The 20,186-nt window shown below is 44.0% G+C and overlaps 1 protein-coding gene across 1 annotated transcript in view; it reads left to right on the plus strand.

Annotated features, from left to right (window-relative positions):
* Positions 1–18,915, plus strand: part of LOC132536327 (putative uncharacterized protein C6orf183) — a gene marked incomplete at its 3' end in the record, with an annotated part of 43,874 nt that extends 24,959 nt beyond the window's left edge. The window contains exons 10-14 of the mRNA XM_060183974.1: positions 2,493–2,594; positions 5,354–5,509; positions 16,904–16,962; positions 17,709–17,844; positions 18,712–18,915. Coding sequence (XP_060039957.1) covers positions 2,493–2,594; positions 5,354–5,509; positions 16,904–16,962; positions 17,709–17,844; positions 18,712–18,915 — 657 coding nt within the window. The remainder of the gene's footprint in view (positions 1–2,492; positions 2,595–5,353; positions 5,510–16,903; positions 16,963–17,708; positions 17,845–18,711) is intronic.
* Between the last annotated feature and the right edge of the window lie 1,271 nt (positions 18,916–20,186).

Here is a 20,186-nt window from a genome sequence, read left to right on the forward strand (position 1 = left end):
GTCATAAAGTAGCCCTCCAGTAGTCAGGTCCACCTGGAAGCAGCAGCTCCATCAGGCCCACTGTCCCCTCCCACTCCTCATTGTCCCAGCAAACTGTCCCCAGGGCCAAGGGGGAGATCCCTGATGTCCTCAGGAGAGGCCATACAGAGAAACTGGCCATGTGCACCAGGGTCCCTCAGCCCCCTCCAGTCTCGGTTTAAGCTCACCACACGGATCCACTTTCTCTGCAACTCGTCCATGTTCCTACACTCCATGCCAGTGGGTCAAAACTCCCTTTTTGGAGAAAAAAAAAAGTAGAACTTAGACAGGGTTTGATGTATTGCACCAAAGTAAAGGACCTGGAGGGGTTGGGGGGAGGTGGACAGGGCTTTCAGATCCTGGTGCATGATGGTGGAGGTGTGTTTTGCAGAAAGCTGAGAAATTTTACACATGTGCCAACAACTGCATTTACTGTAAACTATTAACCCCCAGGTTAAAAAAAAAAGAGAGAAAAAGAAATAGAAATAGAAATGAAAATATTCAGATATGTTAAAAAAAAAAAAAAAAGCCCTACCTTAATTGTGGACTTGGCTATGTGTGAAGAACATAGGATAACACTTGGAGGTATGACTTAGTAAAACGGTGAATTTTTCAAAGCTAGTTAATTGTAAGGCACTATTAATCACAAATAAAATAAAAGAAAGGAAAATTGGTTATTGAGTGCATACAGCATGTCAGGCACGGCTCTTGGTACAAGCAAGCAGATCAAGCAAGGAGAATTTAGGTGCTAAGTACAGTTGTTCTCACTACGTGGCTATGGTTTGGTTGTAAAGTTGCCACCAACACTGAGGAACCACCACTCAGGGAAGCTCAGGGTTAGTGGACCAACTAATCAGCACATAGCCTTGCTTTATATGTCTCTCTCTCTCTTTTTTTTTTCTTTTTTTTTTTCCCTCCAGGGTTATTGCTGGGCTCGGTGCCTGCACCATGAATCCACCGCTCCTGGAGGCCATTTTTCCCCCCTTTTTGTTGCCCTTGTTGTTGTAGCCTCGTTGTGGTTATTATTGCCATTGTTGATGTTGTTTGTTGTTGGATAGGACAGAGAGAAGTGGAGAGAGGAGGGGAAGACAGAGAGGGGGAGAGAAAGATAGACACCTGCAGACCTGCTTCACCGCCTGTGAAGCGACTCCCCTGCAGGTGGGAAGCCAGGGGCTCCAACCGGGATCCTTACGCTGGTCCCTGTGCTTTGCGCCACCTGCACTTAACCCACTGTGCCACCGCCTGACCCCCTATTATGTGTCTCTTTTTAGAGACCATTTACTTAATATCTGCCATTAACAGTGACTAGTGGCCAACAGCACTAGAACTCATGCCTGAAGACAATTGAGCAAATACATGGATTTTTTTTTTTCTATGAAACACATCACAGTCTTCTTTTTTTAAATTTCTTTATTGGGGAATTAATGTCTTACAGTTGACAGTGAATCCAATAGTTTGTACATGCATAACATTTCTCAGTTTTTCACATAACAATACAATTCCCACTAGGTCCTCTGTCCTCCTGTTCCGGGACCTGAACTCCCCACCCACCCACTCACCCACACCAGCTCCAGTCCAAGTTCTGCTTAGTGTTTTCTCTTCTGACCTTGTTTTTTTTTTTTTTTTTTTTTCCCAACTTCTGCCAATCACAGCCTTCTTATACACAGAACCATTGAATGGCACTTTGGGGCTGCTCTTGGAGGCCATTTTAAGGAGTGATCTCTCTAAAACAAAGTGCAAATGTGTAAAAGCATGCCATTAAGTAGATCACCAAATAGAGCATTATTCAAGAAGTGAACTAAGAGGTCAGAATATTACCTTCTGGGGGCTGGGCAGTGGCGCACCCAATTAAGCACACATAGTAAATACTAAGCACAAGAACTGGGTTTGAGCTCCCCCATCCCCCACTCCCCCTGCAGATGGGGACGCATCCCAAGTGGTGAAGCAGGTCTGCAGGTGTTTATCTTTCTCTCTGTGTGTCTCTGTCTTCCCCTCCTCTCTCAATTTCTCTCTGTCCTATCCAATAAAATGGAGGGGGGGAAAATGACCACCAGGATCAGTGGATTCAAAATGCCAACACTGTGCCTCAGCAGTAAACCTAGAGGCAAAAAAAAAAAAAGGAAAAAAAAGAGGAAAAGAATATCATGTTTTGATCTCAGCTGGGAATGTAGTTCTCTGCATCTCAAAATTGTTCACCTTCTGTGAATTACCACGAATGATCAGAAAAGCCCCTCCAGTACTTATGTTGGGGTTACAAATAAATTTTAGGAACTAGGCAAAGATTATACCATGGAGATCAGTGACAATAATGGAGACTGACTGTGTTATCCAAAATGTAAAGTCTTTGGTTATAAAGAAGGACAGAGGGAAAGTGATCAGAGAATGCTCCAAAGACTTGGACCTTTCAGCTTGTAGCTTTGATTGAAAACTTCTCTGTTACCATGTGACTTTGTGTGAACATGTCTGTCCATTAGATAAAGCCCAAATGTGACCCATGGCAAAAGAAGCTTTTGACAAAACTGAAAGAACAGAGAAGAGTGGATGCTCTCATGCAACTTCAAGCCAAGTTTCTGAAGGTCAGAAAACAGTCGTGTTCCCTTGTAGATAACATTCTTGCTAAAAATTATTCTCAGAAACTTTACTTTTGTGGGGCCAGGTGGTGGTGCACTGGGTTAAGTGCACATATTACTAAGCACAAGGACCCACACAAGCATCTGGGTTTGAGCCCCTGGCTCCCCACCTGCAGGTGTCTTATCTTTCTCTCTCCCTCTCGATCTCCCCCACCTCTCTCAATTTCTCTCTGTCCTATCCAATAAAAAGAAAAAAAAATGACCATCAGGAGCAGTGGATTTGTAGTGCAGGCACTGAGCCCCAGCAATAACCCTGTAGGCAAAACAAAACAAAAAACCCCACACAACTTTAGTTTTCTTTCTTAGATTTACATTATTGATTCCACATGAGAATGTCTCACATGAGACAGAGACAAGGAGAGAAAGAGGCCAGAGACACTCTGGTCCATGAGATGTTGGGGATTGAACCCGGTAACTTCAGGCATGCACGAGCTGATGCCTTATCACCTAAGCCACTCCTCCAATTGCTTGTTTTCTTTTATTTTACTGTCACCAGGGTTATCGCTGGGGTTTTAAACCTGCATTATGCTACTATGCCCTGTATTTTTTTTTCCCCTCTAACTGGAGGGTGAGAAACAGAGAGGGACTGGGAGGTAGAGAGAGAAAAAGATACACACCTTTCTCTGCTTTTTTTATTTTTTCTTTTTAATCAGCTCTGGCTGATGGTGGTGCCAGTGCTTGAACGTGGGACTTTGGAACCTCAGGCACGAGTCTCTTTGCATAACCATTATGCTGTCTACCTTCCGCCCAGGTGGTGGCACACTTGGTTAAGCACACATATTACTAAGCGCAAAGACCCATGCAAGGATCCAGGTTTGAGTCCACACTCCCCACCTGCAGGGAGAAGGCGTCACAAGCGGTGAAGCAGGTCTGTAGGTGTGTCTATCTTTCTCTCTCCTACTCCCCCCCCCTCTCGATTTCTCTTTGTCTTATCCAAAAACAACAGCAGCAATAATAACAAGGGCAACAAAATGGGAAAAAATGGCCCACCAGGAGCAGTGGATTCATAGTGCAGGGGGCAATATATATATCCTCTAGCCATTGACTTAGTAGGAAGGCCTTATTTGCCACTTTCAAATATTAAACATATTAAATCTATACAATCCAATTAGTTTCAATAGAGAATAATAATTGTCAGTAGGAGTCATCTTTTAGTCAAGCTTTAGAACTAGGTTTCTGGGGGTCAGGCAGTAGTGCAGTAGGTTAAGTGCACATGGTGCAAAGCACAAGGGCCGGCTTAAGGATCCCAGTTCAAGCCTCCAGCTTCCTACCTGCAGGTGGGTCTCTTCACAGGTGGTGAAGCAGGTCTGCAGGTGTCTATCTTTCTCTCCCTCTCTCTGTCTTCCCCTCCCCTCTCCATTTCTCTCTGTCCTGTCCAACAATAACAACAGCTATGACGATAATAACAACAAAACACAACAACAAGAGCAACAAAATGGGAAAAATGGGCTTCAGGAGCAGTGGCTTCATAGTGTGGGCACCAAGCTCCAGAGATAACCCTGGAAGAAAAAATATCAAAAAATTAGGTTTCTATGTTCTATGAGGTCAGTAATGTGATCTCCTCGAGTTAATGGCTTCGTCACCTGTGAAAAAAAAATATTGCACTAAGGTATCTTATTTTTACTGTGATAAAAACATATGGCATAAAATGTATTATCTGAACTCTTTTAAATAGTCAGCTCAGTGTGCTCACACTGTGAGCACACCTACTAAACCACTCTTCTTCCTCTCTGTAGGACCTGGCAGTTATCACTCTGATTTTCTTTCAATAAATTTGACTCCTTTTTATATAGCTCATATTAGTGGAATCATATAGATGAGCCTTCTGGTTACTGGATAATTCTACTTAGCACAATATCCTCAAAGGTTTAGTCCTGTAGTAAGTAATAGTTTTTCCTTCCTTGACTTCTTTTATACCAGCTTGATCCACAATAGCCCAAACAGTGGCTGAATAGTTTTTTTCAGTGAGTGAATAGTTAAATTGTGTTACGTCCACACCATGGAATAGAAGTCACCTCTAAAAAGACCAAACTGGTGATATACCCAAGACCTGAATGAATCTTTAAGGAACTACATTAATATGGAGGGGGAAAAAGATAATCCCATAAAGACTGTATAAATTCATCTTTACAACATCCATGAGATAATAAAATTATAAAAATAGAGAGCAGACTCTTGGATTCTAGGAGTTACGGAGAGATGGGTGAGGAAGGGGTAGGACTGTGACAAAGAACAACATAAGGAATTTGTGTGTGTGTGTGTGTGTGTGTGTGTGTGTGTGTGTGTGTGTGCGTGTGTGTGAGAGAGAGAGAGAGAGAGAGAGAGAAAGAGAGAGAGAGGGAGTTTTACATCTTGACTATCAATTTCATATCTAGGTTGTGAGGTTTGATAGTTTTTTTTAATGTTGAGGACAGAAAAGAGAAAGTGAAGGTTACCTGGGGGGCATTTGCCTTTTTTACATTTTCCCCCTCTCTCTTTTCTCTGTTCTTAAATTGTACTAAAATAACACATAACATGAAATCTACAGTTTTAAGTGTGTACAGTTCATTGATATAACACACAGCTTTTAATGTGTAACCAGTACCACCATTTATCTCTGGAACTCTTCATCCAGCAAATGGACACGCTATGTCCAGTCAACAGTAGGTCCTCATACTTCCTCTGCTCTAGTCCGTCAGTCACCCCTGCTCTCTGTTCTGCTCAAGATTTCCAGCCCTGAGAGAGTAATGGAAGTGCTCCAAGACCACGCTGCCAGGACAGTCACCCTGAACCCCTCTCATCCACATTGTGCCCAGGATTTGCATCAGTGCAGCTACGACCAAATCTGGGAGAATATTTACAGCAACATCAGCCTCTACCAGGTACAAAGAGAAGACATTACTGACAGGCTTTTCTGCTCTACTCACCACCTGTGTGTACCCCTTAGAAATTTACTTTTGTAATTTTTCAGAGACCAACCCCCCCAAAATTCTATTACTTAGTCATTATGAAAAATAATTAACTACTAAAAGAGGATATAAAGAGGTGTGATAGGAGATTTCTTGCTGCCAGTACATCTACTGACATGGGCTGGGGAGATGGCATAATGTTTATGCAATGGGAGTCTCATGCCTGAGGTCCCAAAGTCTCAGGTTCAATCCCCTGCACCACCATAAACCAGAGTTGAGCAGTGCTCTGGGGGAAAAAAAACATCTATATATACTGATGAATGTCAGTGCAAATCCGAATCCTCTAGTGTGTTAAACACCAAATGAGTTAGGCTGTTATTAAATATTGCGTTTAGAGGGGAAATGATCTCCACATGGTTGGTTATGCTGGGGGCAGGGGGACTTCTTCAAAAAGGAGGCCCAAAGGAGTGGAAGTAGTGGCAGAAAGAGAGGTGGGAAGTGTATTCTAGAAAGGAAGCATGGAGACGGTGTGGGAGGATACAGTGCAGCAATGCTCAGGCTCACGGTGGTTGAGTAGATGGTTCATGTGGAAATACAATTTTTAGGGGGAATGTAGGGGTAGGCTGTCAATGTGTATAGATTTCAAAGTAAGGAATTTGTATTTCATTATGTGTGGGAAGATCTATATATCAGATTAATGTGGCAACAAGGTACCCATTGGGTCAAAAGAGGAAAAGATGTCCCTGTAGGTTGAGCAGTGAATAGAGCTGAATTTTTAATTTTAATTTTAACTTTATTTTATTTGATAGAACAGAGATAAATTGAGAGGGAGGGGAGATGGAAAGAAAGGGAGAGAGACACCTACAGCGCTATTTCACCTCTCCTGAAGCTTTCACCCTGCAGATGGGGACCGAGGATTTGAACTTGGGTCCTTATGCACAGTAATACATGCATTTAGGGAGTCGGGCAGTAGTACAGCAGGTTAAGTGCACGTCGCGCAAAGCGCAAGGACGGGCACAAGGAACCCGGTTCGAGCCCCGGCCTCCCCACTTGCAGGGGGATCACTTCATAAGTGGTGAAGCAGGTCTGCAGGTGTCTGTCTTTCTCTCCCCTTCTCTGTCTTCCCCTCCTCTCTCCATTTTTCTCTGTCCTATCCAACAATGACGATATCAATAACAATAACAACTACAACAACAATAAAAAAAACAAGGGCAACAAAAGGGAAAATAAATAAATATTAAAAAACACATGCATTTAGTCAGGTGTGCCACCCCTCAGCCTAAGCACCTGATTTGAAAGCATAAAGTTTCACGTCTAATTCTCATATTGCTTATACCAGAGTGATCTGCTGTTCTCTCTGCCTTTCTTCCTCTCACTTATAAGTAAACATATATTTTAATTTTAATGTTTTACTTATTTATTTAGAATAGAAATAAAAGAGAAGTTGAGACTCACTGAGAGGGTGTGAAGCCAGTGCTAATCTCCTTAGCCAGCTTCCCACAAGGATTGGGAAAATAATCACATTTCCCTAATCTCATAGTTGCCGGGGAAACCAGTGTCTGGTCAGATCTCTGTCTTAGAAAGAATTAAAAGTGACTCTGTGATCAAGTGTGCTAAGTACAAACTTTTTTTTTTATTACAAAGATGTGAGGTAGAAGTTGTGAGGTAGAAATAATATTAAGGTGCAATGATAGCTTGTAGGGAGAGAGTCCACAAGGGTCCTGAAGAGAAAAACAGCTGACCTATGCTTCTCTCCTTTTCTTTAATTTGGGATTCTTGTCACACCTGGGGCCAGTTTCCCATTGACCTGCTGAGATCACCTATATATCCTATTGGGTTACTGTTTTTCAGGTGTGGTTACTTTTCTGCCTTTCTTTTTAAATTTTTTTATTGATTTAATAATGATCCAAAAGACTAGTGTAAGAGGGGTACAATTCTACACAATTCCCATCACCAGAGTTCTGTATCCCATCCCCTCCACTGGAAGCTTTTCTTTCTTTATCCCTCTGGGAGTATGAAGGTGGAAGGTCTGGCTTCTATAATTGTTTCTTTGCTGGAGATGGTCATTGGAAGTTCAATGCATACTCCCAGCCTGTTTCTATCTTTCCCTAGTGGGACAGGGCTCTGGGGAGGCAGGGTTCCAGGACACATTAGTGAAGTCATCTGCCCAGGGAATTCACGTTGGCATCATGATATCATCTGCAACTTGGTGGCTGAAAAGCATTAAGATATAAAACAGAGCAAATTGTTTAATAATCAAGAACTTAAAGGTAAGAATCTAGCAGATGAGATTTGGGGTCTCCATTTTGGGAAAAGTTAGGACGTCTATTTTAGGTATATTCCAAGGAGCCCATGACTTTACTGATTTTTGCCTGAGTCCTATAGGTTACATACAGGTGGGCTAAAGGTATTGTCAGGGGAGATGGTGTCAGAGTTGGAAAGGACTAGAAAGCTAGATCAGGGAAGAGAGTAGCTCCCAAATCTGTGAAAAGTATATAAATATTGTTAACTGTAATCCCCATCAATTTGATCTGGGGCCCATATTCAGCACAGGAGCTTATGTAACCTCTGCATCCCTGTAGGGCTGCGCTCACATTCCATAGTCATAGCCAGGAACATTCTAGGCTGCACTCATTGCAGGACTCATCTTCCTCGAGTGGCAGAGCATGTTGAACCAATCTCCCTTCAGAGAATTGGGCAGCCCCTACCATTATTGTTCTACATTGAGGGCAAGGTCCTGTAGATCCCCACAAGAGGGTCCATAAAGTTGTTCCGGATGGAGATGACCAGTGATGGTGGAGAGAGGGATCTGTTAGAGGTCTAGGCCTATCATATCTATGTGGGAATCCCGGGATTCCCTGACTAGGGTCCTGGATGATGGGGTGGCATTGTAGTGACCATAAGGGCCATCATTAGAGTGTGCTGGTCTCTTGCCTTTATCCAGCTTTTGTTGTCCTTACTTTGCTTGAGTGGGTTACCTTTCTAAAATGCTTCCCTTGTGCTCTCTAAAAATCCATCCTACTACTTCCCTGGTGCTACCTTTAAGTTCTTCCTTACTGGGACAAGGAAACATATGCTAACACAAAAACAAAGTGGCCATGTGCCATCTAGCTAGGGCTGAAAGGATGAGGAAGTGGGAGGAAACAAGGGAAAATGGAGTCAGGAATGAAGAACTTCTTGTCTGAAACTCTCGTGGACAGGGTGTAGCCTGGGCTGTGACCAGGCCAACAGAGTTGTAGCAGGGTCCGCTGATACTTCAGGGGTAAACGAGATCACGTCTGTGAGTCCACAGTGCCAGTGCAAAGGAGAAGGTGCCTAGAGAGAGCAGATGATGGCTCAGGGAACACTGGGAGGGAGATTCCTGCATCCCTTCTCCTAGTCAGTACACATTGAAAAGAACTAGCCCCCTATTTGTATTTATTGAAACTTCCTTGCCCTGGAAGAGACCATGGAATATTGGGACAAGCAGCAATAGCTTTCCGCTTTCATTCACACTTTCTAGTGGGCGTTATCCTGTGACTTCACTGAGTATTTCTGCCTCCAGGGTTATCGCTGGGGCTCAGTGTTGGCACTGTGAATCCACTGCTGCTGGCTGCCATTCCCCCACCTTTATTTTTGGGGATAGGACAGAGAGAACTTAAAAGGGAAGATACAGAGGGGGAGAGAAAAATGCCTTCAGACCTTCACCACTTGTGAGGTGTCCCCCCTGCAGGTGGGGAGTCAGGGGCTCAAACCGGGATCCTTGTGTGGGTCTTTGCACTTCCCACTATGTGTGCCTGACCTGATGCACCACTGCCGGCCCCCAGTAGTCATATTCATAGTCGTATCCAGATTACCAATGGTAGCCTGCTGCCGTTATGCATGGGGAATTCCAGTCAGATTCAGATTCAGAGCTGAGGCAGGTGACAACTGGGAGGAATCACAGGGTTGTGGGCAGGGATTTTAAAGCTAAAGCTCATTTTGCACGCATATAGCAGGCAAGTATGAATTTTAGCTTCTGTATGCTGGTCAATATCCTGATCCCAAAACTGGCAAGTGACAAGCAATATCCCATGAAAAAGACATTTTCTAGAGGACTTGTTCCATGAAGGAAAGTAAACCTCGTCCATCTGACAGTTTGGACAACTCTGAGAGTGTTAGCTCAACACCATTGCAGAACAATTTCTGACCCAATCTCGGTGAATACAACTCAGTGACCCTTTATAAAACAAACATTTTGGGAATCGGGCAGTAGCACAGCCTGTTAAGTGCACATGGTGCAAAGTGCAAGGACTTTGCACCATGTGCATAAGGATCCCGGTTCAAGCCCCCAGGCTTCCCACCTGCAGGGGCATCACTTCACAAGTGGTGAGGCAAGTCTGCAGGTATCTATCTTTCTTTCCCCCTGTCTTCCCCTCCTCTCTCCATTTCTCCCCATCATATCCAACAACAATGACATCAAGAACAATAACTACAACAATAAAACAACCAGGGCAACAAAAGGGAATAAGTAAATAAATATTTTTTAAAAACCATTTTATTTGGGAAATCATTTTAAATTTACAGAAAAGTTGCAAATAATGTACAAAAAGTTTTAAAATAATCCTTCCCCAGTGTCTCCCGTTCTTAACATTTGATCTTCCAGTGGAACATTTGCCGTGCCCAGGGAACCAGCATTAGTCCATCAGTGCTAATTGTACTGCCTTTCTCATTGCCCAGGCTTACCAGCAAGACCTTCTTTGTCTGTTGCCACTGTTGTCACCCGTCTCCTCAACTCTGTGACAGCTTCTCAGTCTTTCCTACTTCCACATGACCTTCTAGTGACTGACCGTGCAACTTGTAGGATGTTCTCTAGTTTGAGTTTGTTTCATTATCACACTGGGTTTGGAGGAAGAACCCCAACCCCACCTCAAAGATAAAGTGCCTTTCTCAGTCACTGCACGTCCAGGCCAGATATATCAACGTGGCAGCATATGACTGTGCTGTGTGTGTGGGGGGCGGGAGTGGTGAAGCAGTTACTCATGACTGTGTCATTGAACTAATAGCATCTGTCAGGTACTTCCACCTTAAAGTTACCACACTTTTATTTTTTTTTCCTCCAGGGGCTCGGTGCCTGCACTACAAATCCATTGCTCCTGTGGCCATTTTTTTTTTTTTTTGATGGGACCGAGAAAAATTGAGAGGGGAGGGGAAGATAGGGAGAGAGAAAGATACCTGCAGACCTGCTGCACCGCTTGTAAAGTGACTCCCCTGCAGGTGGGGAGCTGGGAGCTCGAACCAGGATCCTTACGCCGGTCCTTGTGCTTCATAGTGTGTGTACTTAACCTGGTGTGCCACTGCCCAGCCCCCAGCCTCCACGTTTCTATTTAAAGAGTGTTTTTTATTGCCTCTCTGTCTCTATCTAAAAGTAAACAAATAAACAAATAGACATAAAGACAGAGAGAGAGAGAGAAGTAGAGATAGACACACGCAGAGAGCAAAGCACAAAGCTTTGCCCCGTGTGATAGGGACCAGGCTCAAACCCGGGTGGTGTGCATGGCAAAGCAGGTACGTTCCAAGGTGTGCTGTGAAGCTGCCTCAAAAATGGATTTTAAACTATAGAAATAATAAATGTCTTCTCTTTGTAAAAAAAAACAAAAACATAACCTCCCCCAAAAGTTTGGTTTCCTTTTGACCACTCCACTGTCTAATTCTGTGTTGGTATCTTCTAATTCTGCTTTTAAAAACCCCTTCTGTTTCATTTGGTTTAAATCCCCCCTGCTTAACACTGCATTCTATTTACATAACCACTATATTCTATTTACATAACCACTGCTGTCTATTTACATAAATCACTTTTATATTTACATAAAGCACCACCTTCCCTCCAGGGCATTGGTGGTTTAGTGGTAGAATTCTCACCTGCTCCACCCCCCTCCTTGTCACACCCTGATCCTCTCCTTGTCACACCCTGATTTTCACCAGTCACTTTTCTCTCCACCCTCTCTGCGTCACATCCTGTTCACACCCTACTTGGGAAGTATATATAAAGACAACATTGCTCGTTTTAATTAGTTGTTAGTTTAGTCTAGCTCGGCTTAGATTGTGCTGCATTCTGCATGAATAAAGAGATACTGCATACAGCTCAGCCATGAGTCCCGGGTTGTCTGTCTCCCGTCAGTGAAGCTCAGCCCGACATGATAGCACAACTATCAATATGCCTGTAAGGTCTAATCCAATAAATTAATTTTGATCAACATCCCAGAAATTATATGTGTCAATTTCTCAGCAAGAATCACTAAGACTCAACCATGAGTCCCTGGTCGTCTGTTACCCGCCCGTGAAGCCAGCCCAGCGAAAACAACAATTCTGGTGACACAAATGCATGCGCACACACGCACACGCGCACACGCGTACACGCACACATGCACGCGCACGCACACGCACACACACACGCACACACACACAGATATGCTCCAGCACTACAGCACCCTTCTATGCAGTGGGGACTAGGCCTGATCTGGGGTTGGTCACATGGCAAAACAGTGCACTATCCAAGTGAGCTATTTTCACCGGCCCTGTTTAAGTTTTCTGTGTGAACAATAGACTGCACCAGATGGTCGTCTGTCTCCACTGCTGTTTTTAGTGGCTGCATACTCTCTACTCTGTCTCCACTGCTGTTTTTAGTGGCTGCATTCTCTCTCACTAAGCATTACCCATCTACTCCTCCTTTGCTCCTTCTTACTGGCCACAACAAGAAAGGGAAAGAGGATCCTTATTATTTCTCTCTGTTGTTGTCCCCCCCCCACATTTCCAGAGACAACATTTTAGAATTAGTGCATGGCATCACCTTAGAAAGGAAGTGTGGAGCTGGGTGGTGGCGCACCTGGTTGAGCGCACGTGTTACAATGTGCCGTGTTCGAGCCCCCAGTTCCCACCGACAGAGGGAGAGCTTTGCAAGTAGTGAAGCAGTGTTGCAGGTGTCTCTCTTTCCCTATCTCCCCTACTTTCTCAATTTCTGGCTGTCTCTATCCAGTAAATAAAAGATAATTTAAAAAAAAAGAATGGTGGTGTTGTATATGCTCCAATGTCCAAAAAAATTCACAGAAAACACAAAATACCTTTTCCTTGATTTTCCCCATCAACTCCAACAGAATTATTATTATTACTATTATTAGTACCACCAGGGTTGTCACTAGCAGCCATTTTTCCTTTTTTTTTATTGGATAAAACAGAGGGAAGTTGAGAAGGGAGGGGAGACGGAGAAAGAGAGAGAAAGATGAACACCTACAGACCTGCTTCATCGCTCATGAAGCAGAGCCACTGCAGGTGGGGAGCCAGGGCTTGAACCTGGGTCCTTGTGCATGGTGATATGTGCATTTAACTGGGTGGGCCACCGCCTGACACCCCCCTGAACCCCCCAATAGAACATTTGAGCAGCATTTACTTCTCTGGTGACAATAGCGGCATGTCTTTGCCATTACATTTTGGGAAGTATAGAAAAGTTAAAGAGAATAAAAACTCCTGTTATTTTGCCACCCCAATAAACAGTATTATCCTTCTGGTCTTTTTCTCTGTGGCTTTATATAAATTTTTGGGGGGTGCAGAATGCATAATAGCTATATGTTTCCTCTCATTCTTTCTCCAACCTTATCTCCCACTTCACTGACCCTGCCAGTTTCCCAAAAGAAGGGAAATCTGCACTCAGTGGTAATCTCAGATCTGTCAAAATATATAAACTAAGCTTTAGTGGCAAATAACCAGCCCCAAAGCTGAGCAAATGTCAAAGGATTAACCTGCCCAGGAAGGAAGAGTGAGCCCAGGAGGTGCTGCCATCCTGGATGCCGGCCAGCCTGCTGCATGTCTGCCCTGTCTACCGTCCTAAGGAAATACACTCACGGGCTATTTTGTTTTGTTTTTTAATTCTCCACGGACATTATCACTGTGGCCTGGTGGCTATACCACAAACCCACTGCTCCCTGTAGCCATGTTTCCTCCTACTGTTTTGTTTTGTTTTTAAGAGGCAGAGAGAAGTTTAGAGAGAAAGGAAGACAGACAGAGAGAGAGAGAGCATAGCTGTGGGTGTGGATTGACTTGCCAACATCCATGCCCAGCAGAGAAGCAATTACAGAAGCCTGAACTCCCACACTGTGTACCCCATAAAGAATTCTGGTCCATACTCCAACTCCATCAGGGCCAGGAGAGAGAAGAAAGGAAGGACGCTTGGAAAGTAGTCATAGGTGTAGGTGTGACTTGGAAAGGAAGAGAAGAGGGAACCATGGGGAAAATGGGCAAATATATACAAATATAGACAGATAGTTGTAGAAATAATAGTTAACCCGTATCTGCAAACTTGGGAGAACTGCTGTAGCTTCCATTGGAGGGAATGGGGATACAGAGCTCTGGGGGTGCAGAATTATACCTGTTATCTTGTAATTTTGTAAATAAATATTGAATCATTCATAATTTATTTTTGGCCTCCAGGGTTATTGCTGGGGCTCGGTGCCTGCACTGTGAATCCATTGCTCCTGGAGGCCATTTTTTTCCCTTTTTGTTGCCCGTGTTGTTATTATTGTTGTCGTTGTTGTTGGATAGGACAGAGAAATGGAGAGAGGAGGGGAAGACAGAGGGGGGAGAGAAAGACAGACACCTGCGGACCTGCTTCACCGCCTGTGAAGTGACTCCCCTGCAGGTGGGGAGCCGGGGGCTCGAACTAGGATCCTTCTGCTGGTCCTTGTGCTTTGCACCATGTGCGCTCAACCCACTGTGCTAACACCTGGCCCCCAGTAAAATTTTTTAAAAGAAAGAGACACCTTCAGACCTGCTTAACCACTCACGAAGCTCCTGCCCCCTCCCCCCGGCAGGTAGGGAGCTGGGGTCTGAGCCCTAGTGCTTGCACATGGTAACAGGTTCTCCTGACTGAGTGCGGTGCCTTCTGGCCCCTGCTTTTGACATTGTCTCAATAGTCCGTTTTGTAGGCTGTGGTTGCCCACTCCCTGGAGGAGACTGGATCTCTCCATTTATTCACCTCAGCCGGACATTCCCCTTTCCTTCTTCCTGGCCATCTATGGGCCCCATGGTCCTTTTGTGGTTTGTCACTCCCCTTCAAAGGATCTTTCCCTGTAGCGTGACATCATTTTCCTGCCCTGTTATAGATACTATGTGTAATTTTAGAAGCAGCTGGAAAAAAAAGTCAAGATTTCATCAGAGAAAGGCTGTGTGACTCCCAGACTGCCCTCTGGGGTGCAGAACAGCAGCCAGGGAACCCCCAGAGGCCAGAGAGCCAGAGGCTCCATGTTTCCCTCCTCACCTTGATTTTTGAATCAGATAGATGCTGCCAACACTCAGTTCCCCACATGAGGAATATGCTTTTTTTTTTTTTTTTTTTACAGATTTGAAAGGAAAACTGATTATATTTTTATACTGGATGACTGCTAGAGATTCTTTTCTAGACCCAAGGATGTGGGATGTTTACACAGAAATCTAATTTGTACACCTCCCAGAATAAACAGAAGCTAACTCTATCCATGAGCAGAACAGGAAACCAGCTAATGATACCTTGTTGGACAACTTTCTCTGTTACCTTCTGTCCCTATTAACCCCATTCAGACTTTCCTCCTGCACTGCCTGTCACAGACACTGGTCTACCTTTTTACAGTCTTGGGGATTGTGTTAGTTAAGATTTGGATTTGGCTGTTTAGTTAAGGGAGGGGAGGGTCTGGGCAACCATACGGGAGCCCATGCATGGTGCTGTTCTTTCTCTCTCTCTCTCTCCCCTCTCTCTCTCTCTCTCTCTCTCTACTTCTCTCTCTCTCTCTCCTTCTCTCTGTCTTTCACTCTCTAGCTAAAAAAAAATGAAATGACTGCCTGGAGTGGTGAAGTCTGCAGGCACTGAGTCCCAGTGATAATTTTAGTGTCAGAGAGAGAGAGGGAGAGGGGAGAGAGAGAGAGAGAGAGAGAAGGAGAGGAGAGGAGAGGAGAGGAGAGGAGAGGAGAGGAGAGGAGAGGAGAGGAGAGGAGAGACTATCACAGAGAGGAAATATTTCCTTTCTCCTTCCTATGTGCATCCAGGGGTAGGAGGTACAAAGCCAGTGTGTGACCTCTGCTCCATGGAGCCCTCAAGGACACAAATTCCATCTGTCTTGCACTCAACAAATGTAACTTCCATAATTGATATCAGTTCCCTCTTTGAGCTTAATTCCAACCATCACCTCCATATTACTAACCTGCATTGTGGAGAATGGAGATGGGGAAGCTTCTAACTCCAGAGAAATTCCCAGAAAGCTCTACTTTTCTTTTTATTTCATTGACCAGTACTTAACAACACATAGCTATGCCTAATGGCAAGAGCAGCTCAGAAGTGTTGTCTTTATCTGGGTAGTTAGGTGCCAGGATCAATATTCTCCTATTGTGGGAGAAGGAAACTGCATATTGGGGAACAACCAACAGTGTTTGTTATAAAGACCTGTTGGAACTCTCAGAATAAGTCATTAGGATGTAAACAGCCCAAGAACCAGAGCCTCACTCTGATATGTTTGGTGTTGGGGATTGAAGTCTAGACCTCATGCTCGAGAGCCCACCACTTTTTTTCTAAAGAGATGGTTGATAAGTTAATTTACTCATTTACTTATTTATTTGTGGGGGTGGAGAGGAGAAGGAATGAGAGAATCAGACATCACTCTGGCATATTTGACGTCATGGATTGCACTTAGGACTCCATGTTTGAGGGTCCAACATTTCACCCCCCACACCACTTCCTGGGCTAAATGTCCAGCACTTAATATACTGAGGCACCTCTTGGGCCATGCATAAAGATTCTTGAAAAAAATTATATATGCATACAAACATTTTGGAAAATGAATCCTGTAAAAGGTGAGGGGTGTGTGTGGTTGATAACCTAAAAAACCTTTGAATACTGGCATCAAATATATTAATGTTTCAGTAAAACCAGTAAGCTCTGATTTATTTTAGATATTTTACATTTTCATACATATCAAGTGGAAGTTAATCATGATGCTAGGGGCCAGGTAGTGGCACAATCAGTTAAACACACATCCTACCATGTGGAAAGACCAAGGTTCTAGCCCCTACTCCCCATCTGCAGGGGTGGGGGCGGAGGGAGACTGCTTCACGTGCTATGAAGCAGGTCTGCAGGTGTCTTTCTCTCCCTTTCTATATGCCCCCCTCTCAATTTTTCTCTGTCCTGTCAAAAAAAAAAAAAAAAAGGCTGCTGGGAGTGTTGGACTCATAGTGCAGGCACCAAGCCCCAGTGATAACACAGGCAGCAATAAACAACAAGATCGTGTAATACTGTTCATCTAGATTTTGCGATGATACAGCTGCGATTATTTTGGCAATAACCTTAGCAATGTTTCTGTCATTCAACGAATGCTGCTTTTTCCCTGGCAGAATGTGAATATGAAGGAGGATGGGCATCCAGTGGAACAAAACGAAAATGACCCAGCACAGTTAAGTCTCAGTCCCCATGCTGATGGGCCTGTCAGAATGAAAAAAGAGACAAGGTAAAAGTAAATCCCTTTACTCATAAATCAAGGAAATGGATTAAACATTATAGGGCCGATTGAATGACGGATTAACACGGACGTTACACAGTCACTCAAAAAAATTTTTTTTGAAAGGGAAATGAAAGCAAGATTTTTGTAAAGCAGGTCAGAGAGCTAAATTAATGTTTCAGCCCAGAACTGGCTTTTTAACAAGAGTGATCTTGTTCAATTTATTTTTTTTAATTATTTTAAATTATCTTATTTTTTTATTGGAAAGAGACAGCTAGAAATTGAGAGGAAAGGGAGAGAGAAGGAGAGAGGCAGAGAGACGCCTGCAGCCCTGCTTCACCACTTGTGAAGCTTTCCCCCTGCAGGTGGGGACTGGAGGCTTGAACTTGGGTCCTTGGTCATTGTAACATGTACGCTCAACCAAGTGAGCCACTACCCGCCCCCCCCAATTTCTTTCTACATATAGAGTAATCCTTTTCCTTCCAAAGCATTAATAAAAAAGAGTAGCTATTACAAAAATCCCTTAAGCTAAGTAAAATGATTGCAATTTAATGTATGTGACCTTAAGCTAAGTAAAATGACTGTAAATTAATGTGTGTAACCTTAAGCTAAGTAAAATGACTATAATTTAATGTGTATGAATTGTCTGAGTCATTTTGAGGTGAAAGCCATTCATTTTTTTTTTTTTCTGTCTGCTAAAGGTACAGCTATTCAAGGACCTCACAACTGCTGGGCTTGGATGATGGGACTGAGCCCAGTGACAGGGATCCAGTCCTCATGAAAGGGACTTACTTGTCCTTTCTGTATCTGCGTCACCTTCGAATCAGGGAGCTGCAAGTACGTGGATGGTTAGCATGTGGGTCTCGGGTGTCTGAACACTGACTATCTTGAAAGGGTTTTCCTTCTATTCCTATAGCAATGTCTTCATGTTTTGCTCTTTGCCCTAATGGTCTGGTGAATTCAGCACCTTTCTGGAGAGCATATTTTTTTTTCTTTCTTTTCTTTTTCTTCACTTTTTTAAAATAAGTGATTTCTTTTTCTTTTTTCCTTTATTTATAAAAAGGACATACTGACAAAACCATAGGATAAGAGGGGTACAACTCCACACAATTCCCACCACCAGAACTCTGTATCCCATCCCCTCCCCTGATAGCTTTCCTATTCTTTAACCCTCTGGGAGTATGGACCCAAGGTCATTGTGGGATGCAGAAGGTGGAAGGTCTGGCTTCTGTAATTGCTTCCCCGCTGAACATGGGTGTTGACAGGTCAATCCATACTCCCAGTCTTTTCCTAGTGGGGCAGGGCTCTGGGGAAGCAGAGCTCCAGGACACATTGGTGGGGTTGTCTGTCCAGTGATTTAATAATGATTAGCAAGATTGTAAGATAACAGGGGTACAATTCCATAAAATTTCCGCAACCAGAGTTCTGTGTCCCGTCCCCTCCATTGGTAACTTCCTTATTCTTTATCCCTTTGGGAGTATGGACCAGAATTCTTTATGAGGTGTAAAAGGTGGAAGGTCTGGCTTCTGTTACTGCTTCTCTGATGAACATGGGCGTTGGCAGGTTGTTCCAGGGGGTATGTTTTTTTCTCAGCAGTAGGGTTGACCCACCAACCTCAAGGGCCCCATTGAGTTCCACTATGGGTGGGTTCGTGGGGAGCTAACAGAGGGAATGGCCCTGACCCCATTTCTGTCTGTATTTCAGCGCATCTGCTTAGGGATTCTGAACTATTTCAGATCCATTGAACGAACACTAACGATCAATACTGCGGGTCTCACCTTGGTAGCCGGGAACCTGGTCCCCACCATTGAAGAGAGTTCCTGGGTGAACATGACGAGAGGTGGCATGGGCACCTTGCAAGGCCTAGGAGCTCACCATTATGTCCATGGGACACCTGTGGAGCACAAGGTGAGGCATTCTGCTGTGCTGCCCCCCCCCCCACCCCACGTATCCTCTCTCTCAAATCACCTTCTTAGCACCTGGGGCCAGTATACATGCTGGAGTAATGGGCAGGGTGGGGTGGGGGGGAGTTCTTAGGGAAGGGTTTGTTTGTTTTAATGTGCTAATGTCTTTGTAATCTCAATAAAATGCAGTGTTTCCCTGAAAAGAGAGCAAAGATGGGGAGCAGCAGCAACTCTGGAAGCCATAAAGGGAATGAAAGTTAGCAGTTCAACTGCTGGTCGGTGACTTTATTGTGGGCAGAACATGGGGGCTATTTCTGTTATGCTAGCCTGAGAATAAGTCTTTATAGAGAAGCCCTTATAGGATTTCCCTGGGAATGCTAGGATCCCATTTTGTTTTATTTTTCCCACTAATTATCAAATTCCAAATTAAAAAGGAAAAGATAGAAAATGAAAGAACTGAAAAAAAATCTTTCATCTCTCTGAAAAGCTATGGCTTAGGAGATTCTTTGAGCTCTTAAATATATTTTTCTATAACCAACAAATTTCCAACCCAGCCTTACAAAAGACCAAGGATTTCTTGGAATATTGCAAACACTCTTAAAGTAGAAGCAACTAGCAGCTGCTATTTTAGTGTGAGCCACTCAAGTGACTCTCAGTTTAAGGACCATGTGACTTAGTTACACCTGACAGCATTTACCTAGACCGGCCACACCTGATTTTGTGATTCTTCCCCCCATGGAGGGGCTTGGAGGCACAGATACTAATTTAAGTTGATTTCACTGGACCCAGGACTGACATTTCTAGAAGCAAGATCATGGAACTTAGCAGCCTGGGGGAGCTGACATCAGAGAAGTCCCTGAAGTGGAGACCCCCCTTCCTTGCACCCAGCCCTTGAGGAGTCTTGAACCAGTGATAACAAAGTATCCACTCAATGAAAATACAGAAGAATAAAATACCCACAGTCCTGATGGTCACCTTGCCATCCAATGGGCTTAAGGCCTATAGCAGAGTAGAGAGAGAGGGGTAGCAGGCTTTTTCTGACTGCTGACCTTGAACTTGTTTATTTAGGTCCAAAGGTCTAACAAAGAGGCATGTTTGGAGGCTGCCTGGACTCACCTGAAATAGAGACAGGAGACAGCTAAGTTGATACAACACAAGGTTTACTGTAGTGAGGACCTGTGTTTGAGCCCTGGCACCACAGACAGTACCATGGGGAAGCTCTACAGGCAGTAAAGCAGTGCTGTGGTCTCTACATAGAATAAAGGCTTAAAATCA

This window comes from Erinaceus europaeus, unplaced genomic scaffold, assembly GCF_950295315.1.
Source record: "Erinaceus europaeus unplaced genomic scaffold, mEriEur2.1 scaffold_574, whole genome shotgun sequence".
In the NCBI taxonomy this organism is placed as follows: Eukaryota; Metazoa; Chordata; class Mammalia; order Eulipotyphla; family Erinaceidae; genus Erinaceus; species Erinaceus europaeus.